Source organism: Topomyia yanbarensis, chromosome 3, assembly GCF_030247195.1.
Source record: "Topomyia yanbarensis strain Yona2022 chromosome 3, ASM3024719v1, whole genome shotgun sequence".
In the NCBI taxonomy this organism is placed as follows: Eukaryota; Metazoa; Arthropoda; class Insecta; order Diptera; family Culicidae; genus Topomyia; species Topomyia yanbarensis.
In genome coordinates this window covers 365,939,917-365,966,052 of record NC_080672.1, presented here as the reverse complement: position 1 = coordinate 365,966,052, position 26,136 = coordinate 365,939,917, and the positions used below count along the sequence as shown (strand labels likewise).

Here is a 26,136-nt window from a genome sequence, read left to right as displayed (position 1 = left end):
GAAGATTCCTGGGTGTGTGATCAATGTTCGCTGACTATATATGAAAACATGAATTTATTTGCATTCGATGGTCTAGTAGGAGGGGATAGGGTTTGTCGGATGTATTCTCACCACACAAAACGTCGCTGCGAGGGCCTGAGAAGAAGTAACTTCAAGCATTACCTTTAGCGGCACCCACATCTCCATATGTTGACATCTGTTGTTTGATAATACTAGCATTCGTCATGTAGCTTTACCTCAATAGTGTCATCGTCTATATATGCTGGAATTCTGTATAAAGTGCCATTACATTGGACAACGTGTTTCAAACTGCTCTGTCAAGCAAATTGTTTTCCTTGGCTAACGAGTTTGAACATAATCAGTAGACCTCTCCACATTTTGAAAAAGTTTTGAAATATACATCGGTCAGCGCAAATTTTTGTTCTAGGTGTGAATTTAAGAACTTTCGACAAAAATGGCTTAAATTGGACATGATTTAGAGGTGTCTCCAATCAAAAATCGTGTTTTTGCTTTGTTTACATAGAAATATTACTTACACTCTGATTCAATAGGCCCTACGTGCCCACATATCGTCAAAGGTTGTTCCTTAGACACATCTTAACATGTTTTAACAGGTGAACATAGCTCTAATCGCAATAGAAAATTTGTTAATTGGATTTTTATATAGAAAATATATAAAATACTACTAATTTTCCTTGGTTTTGATATACTTTTATGAAAATCCAATTAACAAATTTTCTTTTGCGATTATATTTTGATTGTGGAATATTTACTGCAAATTCCACATAATCCGACAATGTTCAAGTTTTCATAGCGTCGCCAGTGTAGTTTCGTTTAGGCAAAGTTCAGATATTGTATCAATTTTGTTGGCTATTTTCGGCAAATTTGAGACTAAGAGAAACGAAAGCAATGAAATTGAAAGACAAATAGGTATTCTAGAGCGAATCAGTTATAAACTTAGAACGGAAAATTAGAACTGGGCAGGCTCATATGGGCATGATCGAAAGGAAATGTGAAGAATTCTTTGCCTTCTGCAGAGTAGGAGTTGGGCGTTGCACCCAAGTCTACCGCATGGTCTATGGTAGAACATAGCTCATCATCATGTTTTACCGCCGGCGTCGTACCTACCATCAAAGAATGTGAGCTGACATCAAACGCAGCAGCTGCGCTACGCTTAAAAGTTCAGAACACAAACTAACGAATTTTTCCTGTGTTCCCTTTTTATACGCGTCGCAGTTCATTCGATGAAAAAGAAGCAGTCCCAGCAGCGCTTGCTTTTTGAGCGAATTGTACCGACCAATCATGGATCAGAAAATAACTACTTTCATAAAATCCATTATTTCCGCTATTTTTAGAAATTGTACATACTACCGAATTGGATACAAAATTGTTGTACATATTTCCAATCAGATAGCGTAATAATCTTATTTTGCCATTCAGTACAAAGGCAGATATTCACGTTTAAAAAATCGGGTAAAATTCCGGTTTTTTAAATTTTTGAAACGGGATCCCTATGTTGAAACGATACAAGTATTCTACTTCAAAAAAGGATAAGTTGCTTTTGGAATGATTTGTCTGTTGAGGGTCCTAGAGGCGATGAAGAGTTGAATAATTTTGCCGCATCCACAGATCGCTTGGAAAACAAATATTCTTTGCTAAACTACTTCCTGTATAGATTTCTTGCGTGAGTTCTAGCCAGTGTGTTCTATTTGTCGCTATGGTACGGTACCATCCGAACTTTGTATAAGTTTGATTTTCTTCTAAGATGGTTTTCTGGTAACAAATAAGCTTGCTTTTTGATGTTGCATACTGAAATAACAAAGAAAAATAAAACACTTCATAAAGTAATGGCAATAATATATCACCTCAATTGTCATCTGACAAATTATTCCAATTGATGAAAAAAACCATCCTTCATATGCATTACATGAAGTGCGAATCTTGAGCGATTTATTCAACATAAGACGAGCTCACTGGTAATCAGTGACACTGTAATTCATCATCGGAATGGAGCACGACCGAGCAGAAAATGAATCTGGATCACCACATACTCTATCATCAGGGCTATGTATATAGGAACTCAATGATTCCGAGGAGCAGGGCGAGTTCGACCGACCGACCGACCGAGATCAAGTTCAATCAAAATGCCATCACCGCCGGCTACCGCTACCGAGAGGAAGCAAAGAACGCGCGAATGAACAACTGAACTGACCAACCACCTTCCACGCGACGACGGACGTGTCGGACGGGCTGAGAATCCAGAGCTCACATACAAACCACTTCAAATCAGCAGGCTCAGCTCAGTCCTAATCAGCGGTTCGCGACGAGTAGTCGAGTTCGTTTCAATCTCCAACACTTTGTCGGTTCGGTTCGTTTTCGTCCGTATATCCTGTTGAACGCCGTTTTTGTGATCTTGTAACATTAATTAGGAAATATCGAAACGAGTTTCGACCGTGGTGACATTCAAAGTTGTGACAAGTTTTGTAATTAGTCGACAATCCTTGCGGTTGATGCTTGCAAAAAGTGCTTATATTTAAAAACAAACACAAAAAAACGCCCGACACGCTATAAAGATTAAGGCTTCGGAGGAAATAAGCCGATCGAGGCGCAGTGTACATTTGAATTGCATTAGTCAATCATACAAAAAACAGCAATAATAACGGTGCCTTGCGTAATATCGCGCAGCGATAGAGGAAGAATATTTTCGCGCGTGCATTAAAATTGCACTGTTATCATTTAAACTTGATTCGGCTCTCAGTACCGCCTTACACGAAAAGGTTGAAACAATGAGTGACAAGATCTGCCTCAACGGAAACAGTGTGGATTCCAATGGAACCGGTATGACCAACGGAATCGGCGAGAATGAGAAAATTGCTGGCGTTTTTTACACTGCCAAGGAGTCCTCGGGGTAAGAATTACTATGCTGCGTTTGAAACGATATGCAGGCTGGTCATCAACTGATTGACGTCGTTTTTCCTTTTGGGTGATATAAGGACTTATACGGCATGTGTTGTAACTAACGATGTATAATAACCGTGTTGGATTTACTTCAGATTATGTGGTGTTTTCTGGTGTGAATCCAAACATTACGTCGCTCAAAATAAAAAGAAATCGCAAAGTTCACTCACAGTCTTGAGGACCATTCATAAATAACGTAACGCAAAAATTGTCTATAATTGACTCCCCATCTCCTGATGTAATATATTGTAACAAATTTCTCTGCCCCCCTCTTCTATTACGTAAAAAATTCTTTGATAAAAATTTGTTTTCGTCAGCAAAAATATTTTACGCAACGTTCTGACTTACTCCCCCTTCCCCATATGTCACAACATGTCACAATCTGTCGGAAGAATCGCTTAAAAAGTTCTCACCCGTAAAACTCGGCAAGGTTAAACCTCCTATATAAAACCCGGTTAAAAATAAATAAATAGTTCGCTGGAGCATTCGTATATAGTGATGTTCAAGCTTAAAAGTCGGCTAAAAAGATCTAATTTGTAAGAATCGGATATGTTTTTTTCCGATATTTATACTGAAGATTTTTTTAGAAAGAAAAGTCCCAGTTTGATTTTTATACTTGAAGCACAGAAAACAGACATCCATGATCGAGCAAATGTGGTAATAAAATTTGTGTAAACTTTTGAATGAATATTCTTTAAAACGCTAGCACTGGATTCATTTTGGAATCTGGCTCAAAGGAAACAACCGATTCCGACTCAATCGGTTGATGCATTTGAGGTGGAATCCATACTGAATCCACTCAGAAGTCCGAACTGGTTCCGGAATGGTTTGACTGGGTAGGGGTAGAACCGATGTAAATTTAGTTGAACTCAGCCACTAAAAACATGACGACAGTAGTGCAACTGGTGGAGATATCCCAACTACCTTCGAAAACGTTAAGGATTTTTACACAGGACTCAGGAATCAGAATATATTGGCTTAAATGGCACGTTCCCCGTATGTAGTCGGGGATTTGTGCCTTGGCGTGTGTTTTCATCTTTTTCTGAGCGGAAGGAAAGGACAAGGAGGTGTTGGGAAGCAGGGCCGGCGGAAAGCGTGGGTAGTATGGGTAGTAATACCCAGTCGAAAAAAACCGAGTGGGTAATTACCCACTCGAAATTTTGAACCGTTTCAAAAAAATTAGATGTGCAACGCATGTATCTCGCACTACACACATTTGAAAACATCGATGTACCACAATTGCATTTGCATAAACGAACGTGATTTAATGTGAATGTAATGTAGGCGTGTGTATTGCGAAAAGGGAAAAAATCCTTACTAATGGACCCCTCACCCTATGCTTTCTACCCACTCGGGTGTAAAGTGTTTCGCCGCCCCTGTTGGGAAGTAGAATTGAAAGGGTGGGGAAAATAACAGCACAAAAACAAAAACTAACAGCAGGTAAATTAAACTCACAAGTAGTTCAACTCACCTGCGAGTAAGCCTAAAGCTCTTTACCACATTGGATAAGAAACTTTAGTATGTCTCTGAGTTTCAGTCGTCCAAACATGGTTTCCTCTATATAGGGACGGCTGAAGACTCGAAATCGCAATTGCGCTACCGCTGGACAGTTGCATATCAGATGGTATGAGGTTCCGTAGTCGGATTCACAAAGATCACATGAAAAAGACTCAGCGCACTGAATAGTTGCCATGTGATAATTGAGTTTGCAGTGGCCGGTTAACGCCCTGGTCAGCATGCTGCAGTGGAGCTTCGAAAAATGTAGTAGATTTTTCGAAACCACTGGGCATGGTTGTTCTAGAAACGCCTTTTTTGGCGACATGTTTGTAGATTTCTCCAATAATTGCGGTGCTCGGACGAAGCCCAGGGCCGTATTTTTTCCCTTATCCAGCTTGTCGAAATAGGCAGCGCGGGCTCAGGACCGACGAAGTCAATCGCTGAACCTGCCCTGGCCAATTTGTCAGCCCATTCATTTCCAGTAATACCGCAATGTCCGGGCACCCAGACAAGGTAGATAGTGTTGACAATGCTTAGTTCTTCGATTTGGGTTCGGCACGCGATCACTAGCTTGGACCGGGATTTGTCTGAGCTAAGGGCCTTGATTGCAGCCTGACTATCGGAGCAGAAGTTTATAACACTGCCGGACAAACTCAGTTGAAGGGCCGATTGCACCCCGCACATAATCGCAAAGATTTCTGCTTGGAATACAGTACAGTATCTACCTAGTGAGCGAGATTGTTCCAACCTCATTTCACAACAGTAGACACCAGCACCAGCACGTCCCTCCATCAGAGAACCGTCAGTGTAACAGACTACTTGCGTTTGTTGTTGTCTTTCCATAAAGCCAGACAACCACTCCTCTCGAGAGGGAATCTTCACATAGAATGTCCTGTAAGGAAAACTACAAGTGAGTGTAATATCGCTGGGTGCAAGAATATCTTCACCCCATGTAACCATTTGTGACCACAATCGTGTATGACTGGTAGCAAGATCAACATGATTACTGTTCCAAAGCCCAGTAACCTGCAGTCTGTATGCACATGATAGTGCTTCTTGTTTGAGGTGTATGTGTAATGGTTTGATATTTAGAAGTGCCTCAAGAGCAGCAGTCGGAGTCGTGGTGAAAGCACCAGTCAACGCCATGAGTGCCATTCTTTGCAGATGGTTTAGCTTTGACTGGACTCCCGAGCAAACGGAAAGCCCATAACACCCCCATGCTCATGGGGCTTGACATGGGTGTTTGAAATGGGTTCAACCCATGAAAACACCATTACCATGGTCCGTTAGATCCCATATAAATTACCATATGGTGGTGTATTTATGGGTTATTGAGACCATTTTATGGTGTCTTGATGGTTGGGAATTTTGGCACGGACCATGTTTAAGGTCTTTTCAAGGGGCTATGTGGTGTTTGAACCCAAGAGTATTTGCTCGGGCTGTCACCACCTCCTCCCTCTGCCACCACACAAGGCATCCGTATGACAGTATTGGACGTACAATTGTCGTGTAAATCCAATAGATGTATTTAGGTTTGAGACCCCGGGTCTTTCCAAAAGTTCGTCTGCACTGCCCGAAGGCAGTGCACGCTTTCTTGACTCTGAACTCAATCTGAGCAGACCAATTCAGTTTGGAATCCAATATGACTCCAACGTATTTGACTTGATCTGCACACAGTAGCTCAGAATCAAAGAACTGCAAGGGACGAACCCCGGTTGTTATTCGCTTCTTCGTGAAAAGAACCATTGAAGTTTTGCTTGGGTTAACTGATAGTTTAACTTGTCGACACCACTGTTCGACAGCTCTTAATGCCTGTTGCATCAAGTCAAAGATTGTTCCGATGCAAAATCCAGTAATTAGTATTTGGTAATCGTCAGCAAACCCGTAGGTTGGAAATCCAATCTCATTGAGTTTCTTCAACAAGCCGTCAGCTACCAAGTTCCATAACAAAGGTGACAGAACGCCGCCCTGAGGACAACCGCAAATACTCAACTTCCGTATCTCAGCCTGTCGCAGTGACGAGCAAAGTATGCGGTTACTAAGCATTGCCTTTATCCAACCCGAGATACATGCAGGTATCCCATGACCGCGCGTCGCTTCCAGAATAGACTGGAAGGACACATTGTCAAAAGCAACCTCAATATCTAGGAATACATCCAAGCTAGATTGCTTAACGAGAAGGGTTTCTCAATGTTGTAAACAACATCGTGAAGCAGAGTGATCGTGGATTTCCCACATTGATATGCATGTTGCATTTTGTGCAGTGGATATTCAACTAAACTAACGTTCCTGATGTGATGATCGATTATCCGTTCCAAAGCTTTCAGAAGAAAAGAACTTAAGCTGATAGGCCTAAAATTCTTGGCTTCTTCATAGCTTGAGCGCCCCCCTTTGGGAATAAATCTAGCAGTTATTTCTCGCCATGCTTTCGGGATATACCCGGTTGCAAGACTGGAAAGCAAAATCTTTTTCAAGACATGTTTAAGAATATCAAATCCCTTTTGCAGTAGCACGGGAAGTATTCCATCTTTTCCGGGTGATTTGTATGGAGCAAAGCTGTCAACTGCCCACTTGACCGATTCAGTGGAAACCAATGTGCGTGCTAACGTCAACGAGTCCGAATCACCAGAATGAGATCTGTGAACATTGTGCAACTCCGGATCGATACAACCTGGAAAGTGTGTGTCGAAGAGACAATTAAGAACATCTTTTTCGTCCGTCACATAAACACCATCTCTGGTTTTTAAGGAGTTCATCTGAAAATCATTCGATTTGGAGAGAATTTTATTTAACCTGCTAGCCTCGTTCAGACTAGAGACATTAGTGCATAGGCTTTGCCAGCCAGCCCGTTCTGCAGATCTAAGACATTTCTTATATGCACTACGAGCTGACCTGAAAGCCCTAGAGGCATCACGCTGACGCCGGTTCCAAGCTCTTCTCATGACTTTCTTCATTCTTTCAAGCTCAGCCCTCCACCAAGGGGTTCCCCTAGTCGATTTAACAGTACGAAGTGGAGAAGCTTCTTTGTAGGATGCTAATATGAATGAGTTTGTCGTATCCACGACGTCGTCTTAGTCGTCTAGTTGACTAATTGTTGGAAAATATCCATGAAATTTAGTCGCCAAGTTTTCCAAAAAGAGGTCCCAGTTTGTAGATTTAGGATTACGATATGTTACCACATTGAAGGTGACATCAAAATAATCGAAAAATATATATTTATGTTCGGATAGAGACGGTTCAGTTTCATTTGGATCCTGCCAATCTCTCAGCTCATGCAAAATTCTATCAGAGCAAAGTGTTATGTCTAACACCTCCTCCCTCTCAGACCTCGCAAAAGTTGGTCGGTTTCACACATTCAGAATGCATGCACGAAGCATTTCACGTGGATTTGTCATGTCAATTTTGTCGAAAGCTACGAAAACGGGATTAAGTAGCTTTCCAACATAGAAGTTTCATTTATGGAAACACGGTTCTTGAAACAACGCAATGGAAGCTTTTCCTTCCTGCACAAGGCGAGATAGAATCGAAGATGGTGTACGTTTATGCTGAAGATTAATTAGGGCTACTCTAACCATACTCGAATAGGCCACTACGCAATTCATCACCAACACTTATTTCATCACCGGCAGGCACGTACAACTAGAAGATATCAAACACGTTGACTTAAAATCGGCTATAGTGAACCCCGAAATGGGTATTATGGATATGATCATCATTTGAATCCCATGATTTGCGAAGAAACAAACGTCCACTGTGTCAAAGATTCGCTTAACACAGCAAGGTGACACTCCGTGCACGACTGCCACATTTTAGACCTGCCAGTCATTCAGTCGTCGACACGGAGAAACACCTTGACTTGAGGAGTCCTGTTTTTAGTTGCCGATAGGGGAGCAGGAAGCTAGTGGATCAATTCTTGGTTGAGATGCCGTTGTGTCAGAATGCTAGAAAGTACTGCTGCAAGTGATACTTCCGCAAACGTGAGTTTAAGTCTTTAATGTGACCATAAGTGTGAAGCAATCATTCCAAACGAATTGAGAACCATCTTCCGCTTTATGCTCAACGAGCGTATCAAGTCACGAATTAAGAAATAGTGAGGGTGTCCATCAATTGGGCTGCTGACAAAGTGAGCGCAAACGCATCAACCTAGTTGTAAAAAACGACGCGTCCGCTTATGACTAAACTATAGACTGACGCGTTCACGCAGAGAAATGAATTTTACATTCAACAAAATGTTGGGTCAATATCGACGAACATGTTAGTCATCTATGGGCCTACAAATATTTTTGTTGATTTCAATGTTTATTGTCGTGACTCGACAACACAGGCATTTTTTTCACAATTTCGTTGATTCGACCAAGCAAAATTTCTGTACGTGTCAGCATTCGCGCTCACGTTTAGTTTTACAGCACATAGCCTAACATATTGTTCAATTGCGCGTAAATTGAGACGCGCAGATGCCTTCTTATCATTTTCTTCCTGCAGTGACCTTAGATTAGAGTAAATCAAGCATAGGTCGCTAAAATGCTTTCATTTTTTTTTTCTAAAGCAAAAACGGAAACGCGCTACTCTGCGTGTGGACTTTATGGTGAAAACATTGGTTGTGACGCACGCACAATACATCAATAACTACAATGAACAATGAAAGTTCTAGTAGGGTTTCCGGGTCAGCTAGAAAAACAAAAAAACATTCACAGAAGCACTGGTTTATCTAACCCCTGAATTGAATTGGAACCTCGTGCAGGGGTCAATAGCGATAGGACCCGTGACGATTGATTTTATTTCCAATTGATAAGTAAAATTGTGCTTATTTTGTTTTTTTCCATATTCTTTTATGGTAACAATAACTTGAGGAATGGTCGAGGAACAGGGACGACCCGTGAGCCATCAACAGGCCATCAGGGGTGATTAATGGGTTTTTCTTATCTACACTTGAAGCTGACCGGGCCAGTCGAATCAATGATTAGAGTGGTCGAGCCTCTCGTTCCGTTGTTAACTCTCGTGCTTTTGTTTCAGCAGTCGGCTTCCACAGATGTTCGGTTCACACTTGTTAGCTCTACTGGCCGGTTTTCGTGGAAATTTGTTTGTAGTGGAAAAGAATTTTATCAGAGACCATTTATTTTGATTGACGGCTTTACCTATGCCCCTATGACTTTCACCGTGCTTTGCGTCGTAGTAGCCATAGAAATTAATTGCTTTCAGAGGTTAGATTAAAATTGAGGTGTTCGGTTTAGCAAAAAAAAACCCGTTGTTTACATATTTTCAATTTTAAAACAATAATGAATAGATGTTTTATAAATATAGGATTTTATTTTATATACTTTTATAGACGGAAGACATCTGTCCTAAGAGGATTAATAAAAAAAGATAACCAAATGGGCTTAGAGTAAATTAAGGATATAATAAATCAAATGTTAACGCGTGTATCACTTAGTATTGCGCACTTCCCACCAAACTGGACTCCGCACTTTCAAAGTGCGAGTGATCAAACTGCTACTGAAAACTTCGAGCTGTCAAAACACGTGTAGTGATAGAGTGATAGAGATGGTGCTTTCATAGACAGACCAGTCGAACTAACCAGTCTATGAGAAGAATTTAATAGAAGAATAGTAAAAGCACAGTGCGGTTAGAATCCAGTTTTTAGTGCCACAAGCAATATTTGGAGACTTTATTATTTCCGTAGCAATGGTCTATACTAGAGATCCGACTTAGAAAGTTCTAACAGCAGTTTGCTTGGAAAATACACGTGTTTCAGTGGGAAAAAGTTTCGTCTTGGTATGATCAGTAAATAGTTGTGCTAGATGGAAGACGAGAACAAAAACAAGGGTGCGTAATGTCAGAGACATAACCGCAATGAAGTAGAATACACTTACACGCAGAAAAAATATTTTTAATTTCAAATAATATGAGGGTTGAAACAAAAAATATTCCAAGTTGTTCTGTGTTCAATAAAAAAATATGTTGATATGAGTAAATCAATCGTTAAAACAACTGTGAACAATTTATTAGTTCAAACATGGAAAATAGATTGGATCAAACATTTTTTTTTGTTGATCTGAACATAACAATAATAGAAATAAAATATAATTTTGTTGTTTCAATAAGTTCGTTTTGTTGTTTTGAGCCCATTAAATATTTAAATCAGTGCGTGTCAGATATTAAATCAAAAAAACTATTTTGTTGATTCAAATTGTATATTTTATTGTTAATGCATTCAGTCATTTTGAATCAATCATAGGCATGCTTTTGCTTTAATCACAGATTATTTTATAACAAAAAATAATTTGGCTGATCTTCGAAATGCGCACACAAAAAATTGTAAGATTGATTCAATAGATATTCTTGTTGATCCAGCCCAGAATTCGGTTTGTTTCAAAAAATTTCTTGATTTAAAATAAAAAACGTTCTGAATTTTAAAAGGAACAAATAATTTTTCGAATCAAACATGGACAATTATTTTGCGTGTAAGTTTTTTTTTTCCTTCTAACTTGTGCTGTCAATTGGGTCATTAAGATATATTTAGTATTCCGTTCCATTCGATAATTTTTTGGTCCAATATTCATAATATAACATCATTTAAAAAAAAATTCTTTGTAATATGTAAAAACGATTTTTTTGATTTTTTTAAATAAATCTTATGTAAACATAGACAACCACATATAGGAAAACTGTGGCTGTTTACAAAGAGAATTGGGAAAGAGACGGAGAGTGAAAATCAGTCAGAACGGCAACACTCCCTTTATGATGATTTTAGCACTAGAATTTTGGCAACCGCTTCCACAGGCAGCACTTTAAATGACTCCTATTATATTTTGAAAACAAACCGTACGTCGATCGTTGGATTTGTTTATCAAAGGATGTGCATTTCGAACAAAGAAATGAAATAATTTGCTTTTACTCATACATATACTCTAGAATGCACCTTACAATCACGATTGAACTAAGTTCTGACGAAAACTCAAATTTCTTTTTTGATAGATGTACAATACTTATCTCCTCTAACTCAGGCATGAGTAATGTTTATTTACATTGCACGATTGGTCTGCTCAATAAGGTATTTTTGGCTTCACACTACCCAAGTAACCACTAAGCCATGAAAATGACATCAATTCGGTCCTATATTCGCTTATAGATCAATGGTAGCAGAGCTAATAGGTTCAATATCGTACTTTAGTGCTGCTTTAAGGCCACTTTTGGCGAAATATTCGGCTGATATACTGCCTACTCCTACTTTTCCACCGCGCCTATGGAGATATGTCAAAACAATTTGTGGTGGGTAGAACCCACTGGTTGGATAAAACCGAAACAAAAACACAGAATAAAGCTTTTTTTTTCTCGTTCTTTCATTCAAGGTCTTTCTGTCGCATGAGCCGTTTGATTTTTTTGCAGTATAGCGTACGTTTCAGGCTCGAACTTCTGCCTTTAGAAGATTTGGAAGTTACTTTGCTCCAGCGCGCTTGACGTTTGATCCATGCGGGAGTTGGCTAATCTTACTGATATTTGGCGTTCTTAAATTGAGAGATTTCTGTTGTGATTATACTTATAATTGGGTGCAAGTTTTTGATCATATTTTTTAAACTATCATCAGATGTATACTAAATTGAAACTAGGGTTCGCAGTACCGACCCTTTTTGGCGAGAACCGGTACTACGGTACTGAAGCCCTCAGTACCGGTAGTACCGGTAAAGTACCGGTACTCGAATATTTCTTTAAAAAATTCGAAAAAAAGCTTCAAACTGAAATTGAATGCTCATACTGATGATCTTTTTCTCAAATGATTGATTTGTGCTGATCAAAAACAAGTTTATTGTTTTTGATTGCTTCGGAATGGCAAGACTCATTTCACAGAAGATATTTTTCGTATAGGGCACCTTCTTTTATTTCGAAATCTAGGCCACTTTGAAATCAATAACTGCTAAGTGGTGCGACTTTCATCGACTTGAACAGATGGTAAATGTATGAAACCCTATTATCAACAGTAAATCAAAGCGAGAATGGCAGTAAATCCGAGCAGGTTAATCGCATTTCCTTTTCCTCTCTTGCCTTTCTGAAAATTGGTTTCAACCTTTATGTCGTTTTCCTACTGTTCTCTAATTCATATCAAGGCTCCTTGCTTTCCTGTAAACTATGGAGGTTTTCTGAATTTTCCGATCACCAATAATTACAAATCGCCCCATTTGAAGCAGTTCACCAAGTCTAAAACTGTTGGTTACTAAATCGCTATTCGTTCTTTTATAGATAAAGGTTTAAGAGCAAACCAAATGCAGACATAACTTAGACCATAGTCTTATTACGCGCCACCCGGTGAATAATGGAAACCAATCAGAATGTCGCTAATAAAACTTTAACTTCAAGAATTACTATGATTATGGCCCCACCTCATTCCCACACAAAGGTGTTATCTCAACGATTTATCTAGAAGGAAAATTAACACAATTAATCGTTATCTTGCAGACCGATATTTTGAAACAGATCCCCCGGCAGAGTTAACATATTTGTCATAAAAAATTGTATAGTACCGAAAATACCGGTACTGGCTTTTGTTCAGTACCGGTATTACGGTACCAAAAATGGGTCGGTATTCCCGGGATTTTCGGTACCGGTATTACCGGTACCACAACCCTAATTGAAACAAACCATCGCAATGTACCATATCATTTTATGGCTCGAGGGTTTCGTGCCCTTTAATTTATTTACGACGACATGCCCAAACCTCGGAAGCTGATAAGGTTTTCTATGCTTACAATGTGTCTCATATCATATTTGTTTTGATTTGGAATTTATTATTTAGAGTAATGGAAATGTCAACTATAACAGGCATTAAAATGGCATCGGTGACAACCGTATCTGGCTTATAGCTGTAAGGTTTATAAGCTTTACAATAGAGCCTCATATACCCATATACGACCTGTTTTAATGCTTAAAATTCGTAGTGCTTATAAGCATTAGTAAAGCTTGTATAAAGCTTATAGACATTTGCAAAGCTTGTATAGAACCTATGAGCATCGAAAAGCTGTTATAAGGTGAATATAATGCTTGCTTTAGTGCTTAGTGGTTACTTGGGTATTCGTCTCTTTCCCTATTCTCTTTGGCTGTTTACATCTTACATCCCAGAATGAAAAAAACTATATGCATGGCGTTTATGTCAAATAAAAATAACCCTGCGGGAAAACCGGGAAAACATGTATTCATTTTTTCTGACGGCATCATTTGTCGTGAAATTTGATGGCAAATGCTTCTGATAGTGTCAAATCAAGGCTGTCAACATATATCTTTATTTTAAATTTAAATTTTATTTTCACGTTTCCTGTGTTGGAAATAAACATTGTTGTAATCACGAAAATCAGCTTTGTCGATGAATGTAATAAAAAATATTTTTTTCTCGTTTAATGACCCAATTGTTATCGGTAACTTTTTGTAAGTCGTTTGGGAAGATTTTTTTTTTCAATTTGGTAAACAAAAATCTCAATCGTTATTTATCAAATTAAAAAAAACCATCGCATTCAGTGTTCTGCAATGTGCAAGCACTTTAAAAGAATGAACATTTTCTCTAGGACGATATTATGACCTATAAAAAATCTAGGACTGAACCACTCCTGAACGTGTCCTGCGGTCATTACTTGACTCGAAACTATTTTCTCTAGTCGATCTAATCTGAGTGTAGTGTGCTGGATACTCTTTTTTTTTTTTTTTCAAAACACAGATCTAAATGTTCTTCAAATGAAGCAACAAAGACAACGGCAGCATACATTAATTTCGAAGTTTGAAACAAAACTGTTTGAAATAATAAATAAAAATGCTCTGCTGGAGATGAGATCATTTGATCGGTAAAAAAAACTAATGCTTGCAAAACTGTGGTAAAAATAAAAACCATCCTTGGTCCCTGCTCTAACATAATTCAATCACCTCACCCACCAAAATGTTCATCTAATCCCCGCCTTTAAGTAAGCACAAACCCAGTTGAGTCCACCCGTGCTTTATAAAAACCTACAGAAGCATGTTATCAGATGCCTTGATGATAAAAACGCATCACGTATATCCGAATTAGAAACGTATGCCAATAGGTTAATTACCCTAGGTACCTACAAACCACCAAAAGCATGTTGATATGATAATTGTCAATCCAAAACACACACAAGCATAAAAATAAACTATTTATCACCAACACTATCTAACAAGCAGCACTCACATGTCGCATTCAGCAGTGTGCTGAACTACATCCAAACGAACTCTACCAATTTCAGTTTTGCAATCATCGAGTGTACACGACTCGAACCATCCCATAACATTACTATACTTGTTCGTTTCAAATCGTATGATAAGCTTAGCACACAGCAAAGAAATGAGTGCAAATTCGAACATGGTGAACGATGTTTGACCACTTATTGTACCGTCTGGATGTTATAGCCATGATGTTGCTCGTTAGACAGGCGAGCGACGAATGATACAAACGGAAACGCACCACTTCTATTTATAACTTCACGTATTTCATTGAGTCTCTCGGATGTCACACCCCTATATTGATGGCTCTGGCTAACCAACCAAAAGCAGATCGCCTTTGATAAGTAACTGCAATCATTCTGAAGGCTGCTACGGTGTCAAAAAGATGGGTGGGTAATGTCTGCGACATAACCGGAGAGATGTAGAATACATAAGGAACACGTTCTTCAAATATGTTGATACTCATTGGAATTTTCGGACAAAAGGTGATTTGGGCGAGGAATATTTCAAATTAATCTTTACAAAAATGATGGTGGTCCTGAAAAGGACCGTTTTTGTTGGCGTTGTTGGCCTTGGTGAGGGAGATGGCTAACGATGAAATGAATTGTTAGCATGAGGAAGTCGCATAGTACTGGCCAATGGCAGAACAGATAATAATTGATTCCTGAAAATCAATTTTTCTTTATTCATGCAAATTATACATACTTACAAATCTAATAGAAGATTCCTGGTCATATTTCTGAATCATTAGTGCGAACATTGTGTAATTTGGTTAAGTACAATGAAAGTTGCAAACTTTCCAAACTCGACCTTCTGTTCCTTCCTTGAAATGGGGTGTCTATATTAAACCGTTAGTCGTGGTAACAATAAAAAAAGATGGGTGCGTAATGTCTGTGACATAACCGGAGCGTCGTGACTTCAATTCGAGACGTTAATTTAAATCTAATAATATTCAACAGAATCACGTTTGAATGAGAAATAATTCTCTATGGTAATAATAGTGGTTCTGAAAAGAACCTTTGGTTTCGACGTTTGTGTTGATGGTGATGCGCTGGATCGTTGGATATATTTGGCATGATAGTTACGTGCCTGGCGAACTGTTTTGTACCCTCGAACAAAACGACAAGACTGGCTTCTTCGGGTACCATTACGGCTGAACTTTATAAGCTTAGCTCGACTTTGAAATCCTGCACAATCTCACGAATCAGACGCTGGTAGGGCCATTTGGTTTGCTACTAGCATGGAGCTGCACAAACAAATCATTTAATGCAGTTAGTTCACGGAGGCTCCCAAAAAGCTCGAATAGAGGCATGCGCCTTCAATGTTTCTCTTAAACACATGCAATTGAAGCAACACTGATCACTAGAGGGATGGTGAGGAAACACGCACATTCGTTTTGGTAATACTGATAATAACAGTAGAAAGGAATGGAAAAGCAGTGCACGAAACGAGCGAGAGGATAATTTAAATTTTTGTTCCGTGTGCAAGCTACTTCTTTCCACACAACGTATTATGTTGCTTGTTGAAAATTTGTTACACATCTTAAAATGAAAGTTTCAGTTTAACTCTCACTAGAACACAATTGATTGGTCCTGAAAAGAACCGTTGCTTTTATTGTAATTTACGCCCACTCCCAGCGGACACTGTGAGCCAGTTTGATTTCTTTTGCGAGAAAGTTACGTACTTGGCGCACTATTTTGTATCCTCAAACAAACCGACCAAGTAGTCATCACTGGCTTCATTACGGCTGAGTTTTGTAAGCGTAGCTCGACTTTGAAGTAATACACAACATTACGAACCAGACGCTGGAATGTTAGCCAGCGGATTAGTTGCTCCGTTGCCCTTTAGTTGGGGCGAAATACTGGCATGGCGACAGTTCCTGATCGGTAGTTGGTTGCGATGGGCCACCAGTAGCTGGGGCACTTTTTCGGACCGTCATCATTGCCAACTGCTTTCCTCCGGTGGACTAGCTGCTTGCTAGTGCTTGAACGAATACTAATGATGAGAAAAACCGATCGACCAATACACTCAAGTTTTTTTACGCGGTTTTTTTTACGCGGGTTTTGAGATTTACGCGGTTTTCATTTACGCGGATTTTGAAATTTACGCGGTTTTCATTTAGGCGGATTTTGAAATTTACGCGGTTTTCATTTACGCGGTTTTTGAAATTTACGCGGTTTTCATTTACGCGGATTTTGGAATTTACGCGGTTTTCATTTACGCGGATTTTGAAATTTACGCGGTTTTCATTTACGCGACTTGTATCCCCCACGTAAAAAAACCTGAATGTATTCATATATGAACACACGAGAAAGCACTACTATCGCTCTCTCGCTCGTTTTCGTGCCATTCCTATGCCTTTCCTTTCCGTTCGGCTACCAATACTAGCATAACCAAAACGAATATTCTGTCTTTCCATCGCCTTCAATCTAGTGGCCAGTGCTAGCAAACTTGCATGTTCAGTTTTTCAATAACAACATTCCAACAATATTTTCAAAGATTGCAGATTTGAAAAGAAGGAAGGAAAAGATTTTCACAAATTTAAATTCTTTTGTCTTATTTGTTAGCGCTGATACTGACCATGGGATGGTGGGGGAACACGCACATTCGTTTTAGTTATGATGGTATTAGCAGCAGAAAGGAATGGAAAAGCAGTGCACGAAAACGAGCGAGAGAGGATGATTAAAATCTCTTTCTTTCTTTCCACACATCGTATTTCTTATATAGCTTTCTGAAAATTATTTGTTATACACCATAAAATGTAATTTTCAATTTAACTCTTATTAGAACACAATTAATTGGTCCTGTAAAGAACCGTTTATTGTTTTATTGCGGGAGCATAATTCAGTCGCACTCCCCGCGGACACGTTGAGCCAATTTAATGTAGTTTGCCTGAAAGTTATGCGCTTGGCGCACTATTTTGCATTCTCACACAAACCGACCAAGTAGGCATCGTTGGCTTCTCGGGGCATCATTACGACTGAGCTTTGTAAGCGTAGCTCGGCTTTGCTGTCCTGTACAATCTTACGAACCAGACGATGGAACGATAGCCTACAGATTAGTTGCTCTTTTAGTTGGGGCGAAATTCTTGCAGGGCGACAGTTCCTGATCGGTAGTTGGTTGCGATGGGTCACCAGTAGCTGGGGCACTTTTCGGACCGTCGTCATTGCCAACTGCTTTCCTTCGGTAGACTGGCTGCTTGCTAGCACTTGAACGTTGCCCTTTAGTTAGGGCGAAATACTGGCATGGCGACAGTTCCTGATCGGTAGCTGGTTGCGATGGGTCCTGATCGGTAGGATGGGTGCGAACAGTCTGCTTTAAATGTATTCTACATTAAAAGCAGACTGATGAATTTTTCTTCTGGATCATGCCTTATACGTGGTCGCAGTTTATTTGACAACAAAGGGGCCGTGATAACAATGGTAGCTCACTCGGTCGAATAGTACGGACCAATCATGGTGCAGATATTTACTGCTTTCACAAAATCCATTTTCGTTATTTGCACTTCATTCTACGGAACTAGTTAAAGTTTTGAAACGGGGTCCTCGTATTGAAACTTTAAAAGTATTCTACTTCAAAAATTTATCCTGCACACACCCATCGTGTAGAAATCCCGTGTTTGCATACTCCAGGACAAAAGTTTTATCAGGCTACATTACAAGGTGCCCCGCAAATTCAAGATTGTTTTAGACAATGCATTTGCGCAGAAAATGATCATCTAGCAATACTGTTTGATTGATTGTTTGGTTTAGGAAAAAGTGATTTTAAATCATCTAGCAAGAAATTTTCAGCTGCGGATTCAAAACCAAGCTTTTCACTCCAAAAAAAAAAAAGGATGGGCAGTGGTACCGAGACCAGAAAGTGATTTTTGTCCACAAGGATATTAATGCACCAAACTGCCCGCAAATTCGCCAAATTGAAAAGTATTGGTAAGTAATTATCAAGCGGAAGTTATAGAAAACTGTAAAAACGACTGAGAACGCTGCATATGAGTTTGACAGGCCAGTGTCGGGTTTTCGAAGGAAGTGTGTATGAACAATTTTGTTTTCTCATCTTCCATCCGTGCTATGGTTTTGCACACAAATGTCAAACAATATTAACTATACCTATATGCACGAACAAAATGCGAAAATGAACAAAAAATTTACAACTAAATGTGAACAGTCTTCCCAAATGGACATCGTATGCACTGTCCGCTCTGGTTGGTTATGTACTCATATTAAACCCACACTTCGTGTACGAACTCGAACGCGCTATTTCGTACCAAAACACGTGCACATGTTCGCCTGCACAACCGAACCCCATGTACGTACACGGTGTGCATATACATAGGTTCGTGACACCAGTTTTCTCTTTCTCACTCTCATCATCACCAGCGTTGACTCTTTTTGCCTTGTGCGAATCATTCTTGATTACGCACCCGGTGTTTGAACTAGTGTTTGTACATCGTTCGCTTGGGCTCGATGTTCGAGGCAAACCTGTCTCGATGTACAATATACAAACAAAGCATGTTTGAGATTGAACGCGTGCACGAAATTTTGTACACAGGTACAAATTTATCGATAATCATGGGAAATCTGAATATGAACGGTACAAAACAACGGTGAGTATAATGTGGCAATAACAAATACACTCTACGGAAAGAGTACGAAAATATTTCCACCCAGAGCTAAATTGTTACCCTGGCGGGTTGCAATATTATGGATTTCAAAGAAAAATGGCAAATAAAAACATAAGATTATAATTGGACTTGGTAATAAATGCGATAACAAGCACGAAATTTATATTTCTAGTTAGAAGGGTAACCAACCAATTTGTTAACTTAACAAAGCAGCATTAAATGTTATGCAATGGAGTTAACAATAGTATATTTCGTGTAACATTTATAAACAGTATTATGGAATAACATCCTCAAGTGATAAATCAAAGGTTCAAAGTTCGTCAGAAATCTTCTTGTACTAAATATTAATATTTAATTCTTTTGTTTACGAGTTTATACTCTTGTTATCATCATTTAACTGTAATGTGCTGCTTAGTTTTGTCAACATATATCTCGTCGAATTCAACAAATTCGAACTGGATTTCAGAAGTCTCCTCTTTGGTCATATTCTGTCTTCAATGAAATGTTCCCGAGGGGAATGTCACTTCAGAATAATTGTTATATTCCGTTCGCTTCTGCATGAATGCGTATTTTTCCGGTAATTTTAGAAAATTTAAACGATTAGGCAATCCATGAGACGTTTCTGATCAGCTGATTATTTCTTGTTTACTTCTTCTGACGTTACTCCGAGGGGTGCGACGTCCGACAATATCGTTGATTCGGTCCAACATCAAACGAATCGGACTAACGAAAGATGCTTGCCGGACGAGTTTTTCTGTTTGCAGGAGTAGACTTGTTGACAGAACCCACCGCTGAATTGTCAAACAAACGTCTAATGGATTGCCTAATTTTCTATCAATTGGGTCATTAAGCTATATATAGTTTTCCGTTCCATTCGATAAATTTTAGGTCCAATATACATAATATAACATTATTTCAAAATAAAATTTCGTTGTAATACGTAAAAACGATTTTTTTTTTGTTTTTTAAAATAAATCTTATGTAATCTGGGCAACCATACATAGGAAAACTGCGATTGTTTACATCTGGCCTATCAGGACAACACCCAAAATGAAAAAAAACTATATGCAATGGATGGTGTTATTGTCAAATAAAAATAACCCTGCGGAAAAACCGAGAAAACATGCCTTAATTTTTTTTCTGACAGGGCATCATTTGTCGTGAAATTCGATATGTCAAATCCTTTCTATAGTATCAAATCCAGACTGTCAACATATTTCTTTATTTTAAATTTTAATATTATTTTCACGTTTCCTGAGTTGGAAAAAACATTGTTGCAATTACGAAAATCAGTTTTATCGATGTAAGTAATAAAAAACGACTTTTTTTTCTCATTTAATGACCCAATTCAAGTATTGCTAAAAAATCGAATAAATTACAATATATTTATTCAACCTCCTTCCAATTTTGCTCGAATTCCGACGAATTTTATGCAACTGGTAAGTCTGCATTCTCTATTTTCGAATCTTTCCACAATTCTGGCAACAAAATTTCTGTTTGTTTTGATTTGTTCCTGCAGTTCTGCTGCTGGCAATGTTTTGTTTTGATTTCAGTGAGCACTGTCAAAACGTGAATTTTTTAATTTAAATTTTTCTTGACGCATTTCAAACCATCATTGGCCATTGTAAACCATTATCAATTAATGTTGGAAATTCGAATCTATTCCAAGCTAACCAATGCCAATTTTCATCAATCAAATCATAATTTCAAATTTTAAGCTCATTTCATCAACAAATCACGGAGTGTCGTTCCCCTCGAATGTTCCTCAATCGTTTGATTTTCGTCATCCATTGATTTGAACATATTTAAATAATTTCACCAAAAAGAGCAGGCGACCTACCATTACGATTTTTTTCACTTTTTGATTATTCTAACTCGATAAACAAATCCAGCTTTTTTCGTGCCATGATGGCGGTCTAAATTGTTCAGTTCGTAATACGTTTAATGGCCCTTTTTTGACTTTGGGCCCATATTATTGGCTCGAATCAAAACTCGTCGAAATGTCAATTGACGATAGGTTCATCCGGAGTGTTCATTTGTGTTTACCTTTTGCTAGCATTGCCAATTTTATTTTGTGTCCAGCACCCAATGTGGCTACGCCACATCGCTTTTGCACGTGCTGTCCGACTTCGCTACCGCTCAGTCGGACTTAAACTAGGGATAGCCCCTATGTTTGAGTAAGCCGGGCAAACGAGTGGATCACAGGTTCGCTTGCTTCCGACGGCGGGTCGGTGGCCACCTCGCCCGGGCCTCGGTTATGCGGCTAAGTCGCATCGATATGGCACCCCTTAAACATTCTAACTTGAATCGGTTGTGTCACCGGAGCCGGAATACGAATTAGATCCAGCCAGCATTCCGGCTGAGTTAAACTGGGAAGTTTAGTAAAATTTAATCTCGAAATAAATTTTTTTTTGGCAACGCTCCAGCACCCCGTTGATTTCACCACCTGGGCGCCAGGTTGACGATATGAAATGAACTTTGTTTACTTTCGACAAGTTTTGATTCGAGCCAACAACATCCAGCCTAATCGTTTACGTCAACCGCCCAGTGAGATTAAGTCATCCTACGTTAGTCCAATGCGTTGGATGTTTATTCAATGAACGCCCGATATCTTCAACTGGGCGTTACTGTCAAGCTGTCGTAAACGATTATTGTCAAAAAGAGGCCTTTAAACGTATTACGTACTGAACAATTTAGAAAGCCATTATGGCACGTAAAAAGCTGGATAGCTGTCAAGAAAGAAAATATTTTGATAGCAATTTTTTAAGACGTATTGTGGACTTTTTAGATAAAACATTACGAAGAGAACTTTTCAAACACGTAATTAGAGCAAATTACACGGTTAAAATAAAGTACCCATGAGTATTGTAATGCATATCTCCTACAAAACTGGGAAAACTCATTTATTGGGTACATATGACATTCGCAATAATGGGTACTAACTGTATACGTCAAAAAATGGGTATTTTTCTACCCAGTTTTATATATTGAATGAAATTGAAAATGGGTAAAAAAGTGCTCAGCTTTGAGTACTTTTCAACTGGGAAACCTTTTATATTTTAAGAAAATCTAGTTTGTATAGTATATAATGAGAAAAACTAGCAGACTAATAATTTATTGATTATGACATGTTTTAGATGCATTATCCAAAAATATTCATTTTAATTTTGCAACCAATTATGTTGCATTATGTTTATCAGATTCAGCAGAATGTCCGAAACGTCACCAAAATGGCCAAGCAAAAATTCGCCCCAGGAGTGGGAGGGTAGAAAAATCCGAGGAAAAATCTTTAAATCAGTGGGTACTTGTGATCGGCCATTCCGGAATTGCCAGAGCAGTTGTTTAAAACACTGCCAGTTTGAATAACGATTTGCATATTTTTTGGTGATCCGATGAACGGAATATAAAGCCAGCTTCAAAACCCTGGAAGAAATGAAATATTCTATTATACTCGAATCAAATTTCTTTCGTTGGCGCGACTAAAACTTACCTATTCAACAATAAGAACTATTTTACACTCATTTATTAATATTTGGTACTGTACAAAGGAAGGCAAAGTGTTTTTCAACCATTTATGAGTATTGTTTTACCCATTTTTATGGTTGAATAGTAATAATGAGATGGGTGATATTTTACCCAGTTCCTTATTAAAAAAATACCCAAATTGTGACAGCTGGGAATAAAACATGAAATTGGGTGTTTTCGATACTCATAAAAGGGTACTTTATTTTAACCGTGTAAACAAACTAATTAAATCAATAAAAAAATAACGATTGTACATTCAAATCCAATTTGAAAATGCATCACTTCCACCGGTTCCTCTTGACTATCGTTGAAATATGAAACGTTTTCGGTAATATTTTTTAAAACTGTTGATTCGGTTTAATGTTAACCCTTGTGAAGGCAAGCTAAAATCCTAACATTAAAGGGCAAGTCGGGCCTCTCCTCTTTGCCGTTCTCATATAGAAAGGTTATGCAATCGGTCGAAATTTCGACTTTTTAACCGAGACCCGCAGGGGCAAACCTCTTATACCATTCGACTCAGTTCGTCGAGATCGTAAAATGTCTGTATGTGTGTGTGTATGTGTGTATGTATGGATGTATGTGTGTGGCAAACAATCTCACCGATTTTTTTCAGAGGTGGCTGGACCGATTTGTACAAATTTAGTCTCAAATGAAAAGTACAGCCTTCCCATCGGTCGCTTTTGATTTTTTATTGATCCGACTTTCGGTTCTAGTTCTAGGTTCACTAGTGGTCTATCCCCCATATGCTTGTTCATGTCAGTGGCGCCATAATTTCAAATGTGGCCACAGTCCCAACTACAAATATATTTAAAATGACAGTTAAAGCGGGCGAAGCTTTGTTTTTGAGTGTTATGTCTGTTAGTCTGTGGTTACGCGTTGAAGAGTATAATCACACAGCAAATTTCTATAGAAACTGATACCACCATGATGTCCAAATGATGCAATATATATTAAAATATGTGCAACATTACTTGGCTTCGCATGTCTAGATCATTAATGATCCACCGAAGGCACTTCGACCACATTGGCCAGCTATGGCGGTTCTTGATGCCCCGGGAGAACTTACCAAGTTCGTAAGATAATGTCATACATATTTCTCAGCGAATTCTTTACCAATTTTTACAAACTTGGTTTCAAATGAAAGGTACAACATGCCCATTGGCTGCTGTTGTATTTATAATTGATCCAACTTCCGGTTCCGGAATTACAGGATGATGAGTACGAACACGCAGCAAATCCCGATTACAGCGTATAAGGCGATAGATGTAAAAAGGTCAATTTTTCCAAAAGGTGAGTACTCGGAAGATCACGTTGACTGTCGATTGGTTCTGAGCTCCATTTCGTTTGAACACGACCAATAAATGTTTCTGGGTTGCTATTAATTTCTTCTCATGCATAACCGGAGTACATATTCAGATTTTTCTTCCAAATCTGCATCAGATTCATCGTCGGAAGCAATATCATTCACATCTTCTTCCTCGCTTTGCGAATCCGTTTTGGAATCGTCTGCTGTTCAATTTGCTTGAATTTCTTCCGTTATTTCAGATTCTTTGAGACGATTGAAAACATGGCCATATCGTCTTATAGCCATTTCAATTTTTTGTTGCTTCTAGATCCTACAATTTGAATAATTACGACAACTATAACACAAAGAATAGACAACAAAAATAGACAATAACGACAGAGTTAGGTTATGTTGTATCCAAATAATTGTCAAGTAGACCACAGGGGGTGAAATAAAAGTATTTACCCAAAAAATATGACACACGTCATTATCGTATAAAAGAAATGTATAGAATTCGCTCAAACTTTCAAGAATTTTTTCTTATAAGAAAAGGTAAAAAGATAAAATCAATCGAAACATGAAAAAAGTTCCTGCTAATATGAAGATGAACTCATCAAAATGTTTTTTTTTTCAGATAAATATTAATATATAAAACTCGTGGTATTCCTAGTAAATATTGCATGCACACCGGGCCTGTCAGGCCCGGCTTGCCTTTTTGTGCATGTAAAAAATTCAAACATAGCTGCGCATCACTCCATAGATGAAAATTTCATAATTCTTTATTTTTGTTATATATTTCAAAGCTACTTATCAAAATTTCCATGCCCAAGCTTATACTGCATACGCTTGCCTTTTTGAGGGTTAAGCAATTAGAGATGAACTAATGATATTGAAACTTAATAGACAACTCAAGAAATTTAATTGTTGCATCAAACCAAATAAATGCAGAGAAACCTGGCAGTGTAGGGGTCCAAATTAGGTTGGTTACCCAACTAATCGTGTTTGTGTTGTAACATTTAAAAACAAAGAAAATTTTAAGAACAAATCGAACTAGTTTCATTGGTGGGCCAAACTATGAGCGCTATCATGTCGATGAAACGATGATTATCAGAGCTTCTTGTAGTTTAAAAAGTCTTCTAATCGAAGCCCCGACAGATTACTTTTTGTGCTTCTGAAAAGGAATATTGACGTTTTGGTGACTCCGTTTCTTCACATCTTTCGACATTCATAAGTAATGTGGAATAACTTCATTGAACAATTTCTTGAACTGGTGATTATGGAACTGCCTTAGGCTCAGATCAAACAGGAACCTGCTATGTCTAACACCCCACACGACAGAGAGTTTGGAGCGTCACGACACAACAAGTGTTGTTTGCATCGACCTTTCTGCCGCTTTTGATCAAGTGAACCACGATATAACAATCGGTAAAATGTAGAAAATTGGAATCAACGGTACTTTGGCAGATACTTCGTACCCAGGTCACAGATCGAGAGATAATGGTTGCCACTGAAGCTTTTTAGCCACCCACATTTACTTTTACGTCAGGTAGAACCGAGGGAAGCTAATTGGGACTATTGATGTTTCTGCTTTACTTTAATGACGTGCATTTTGTGCTGAAGACTGCTCGCCGGTCATTCGCGGACAATCGCAAAATATTTCGTATCATCCGCTGAGTTGAGGAATGTAGATTTCTCCAACAACAGCGTGATCGAGCTCTCGCGAAACACATTCTGGTCGAGCTATGCCTACCAGACCCACAGAAATATTTCATGATTGACGAAACCTTGGGGAAAACTTCGCCAGGCGAGTTCATCGACGAATATTTTAAATTTTGTGAAATAATTAAACTGACATTTTTCCCAGTACCGTCTTTACGCATGGGCACACTGGGCCAGGGCCAGGGGCCCCGGGCTTTTAGGGGTCCCCAACTTAGGATGAATATAGAATCATAGTTCCAAAAAATAGTAGCACTTAATTGTTTATAATTCTTTAGCATGCGGGGTAACAATGGATCAGTTGCTCGGATTGCAC

General features: G+C 38.7%; 1 protein-coding gene across 2 annotated transcripts in view; it reads left to right on the top strand.

The window, feature by feature from the left end:
• The window catches only part of LOC131687657 (purine nucleoside phosphorylase), a 52,861-nt gene that overhangs the window by 20,778 nt on the left and 5,947 nt on the right, over positions 1-26,136 (top strand). The window contains exon 1 of one of the 2 annotated variants that reach the window (XM_058971753.1): positions 2,291-2,908. The exons of the other annotated variant lie outside the window; for it this stretch is intronic. Within the exon in view, the coding sequence (XP_058827736.1) occupies positions 2,787-2,908 (122 nt within the window). The 5' untranslated portion in view covers positions 2,291-2,786. Of the gene's footprint in view, positions 1-2,290; positions 2,909-26,136 lie in introns of those variants that run through there. 2 annotated transcript variants of the gene reach the window in all.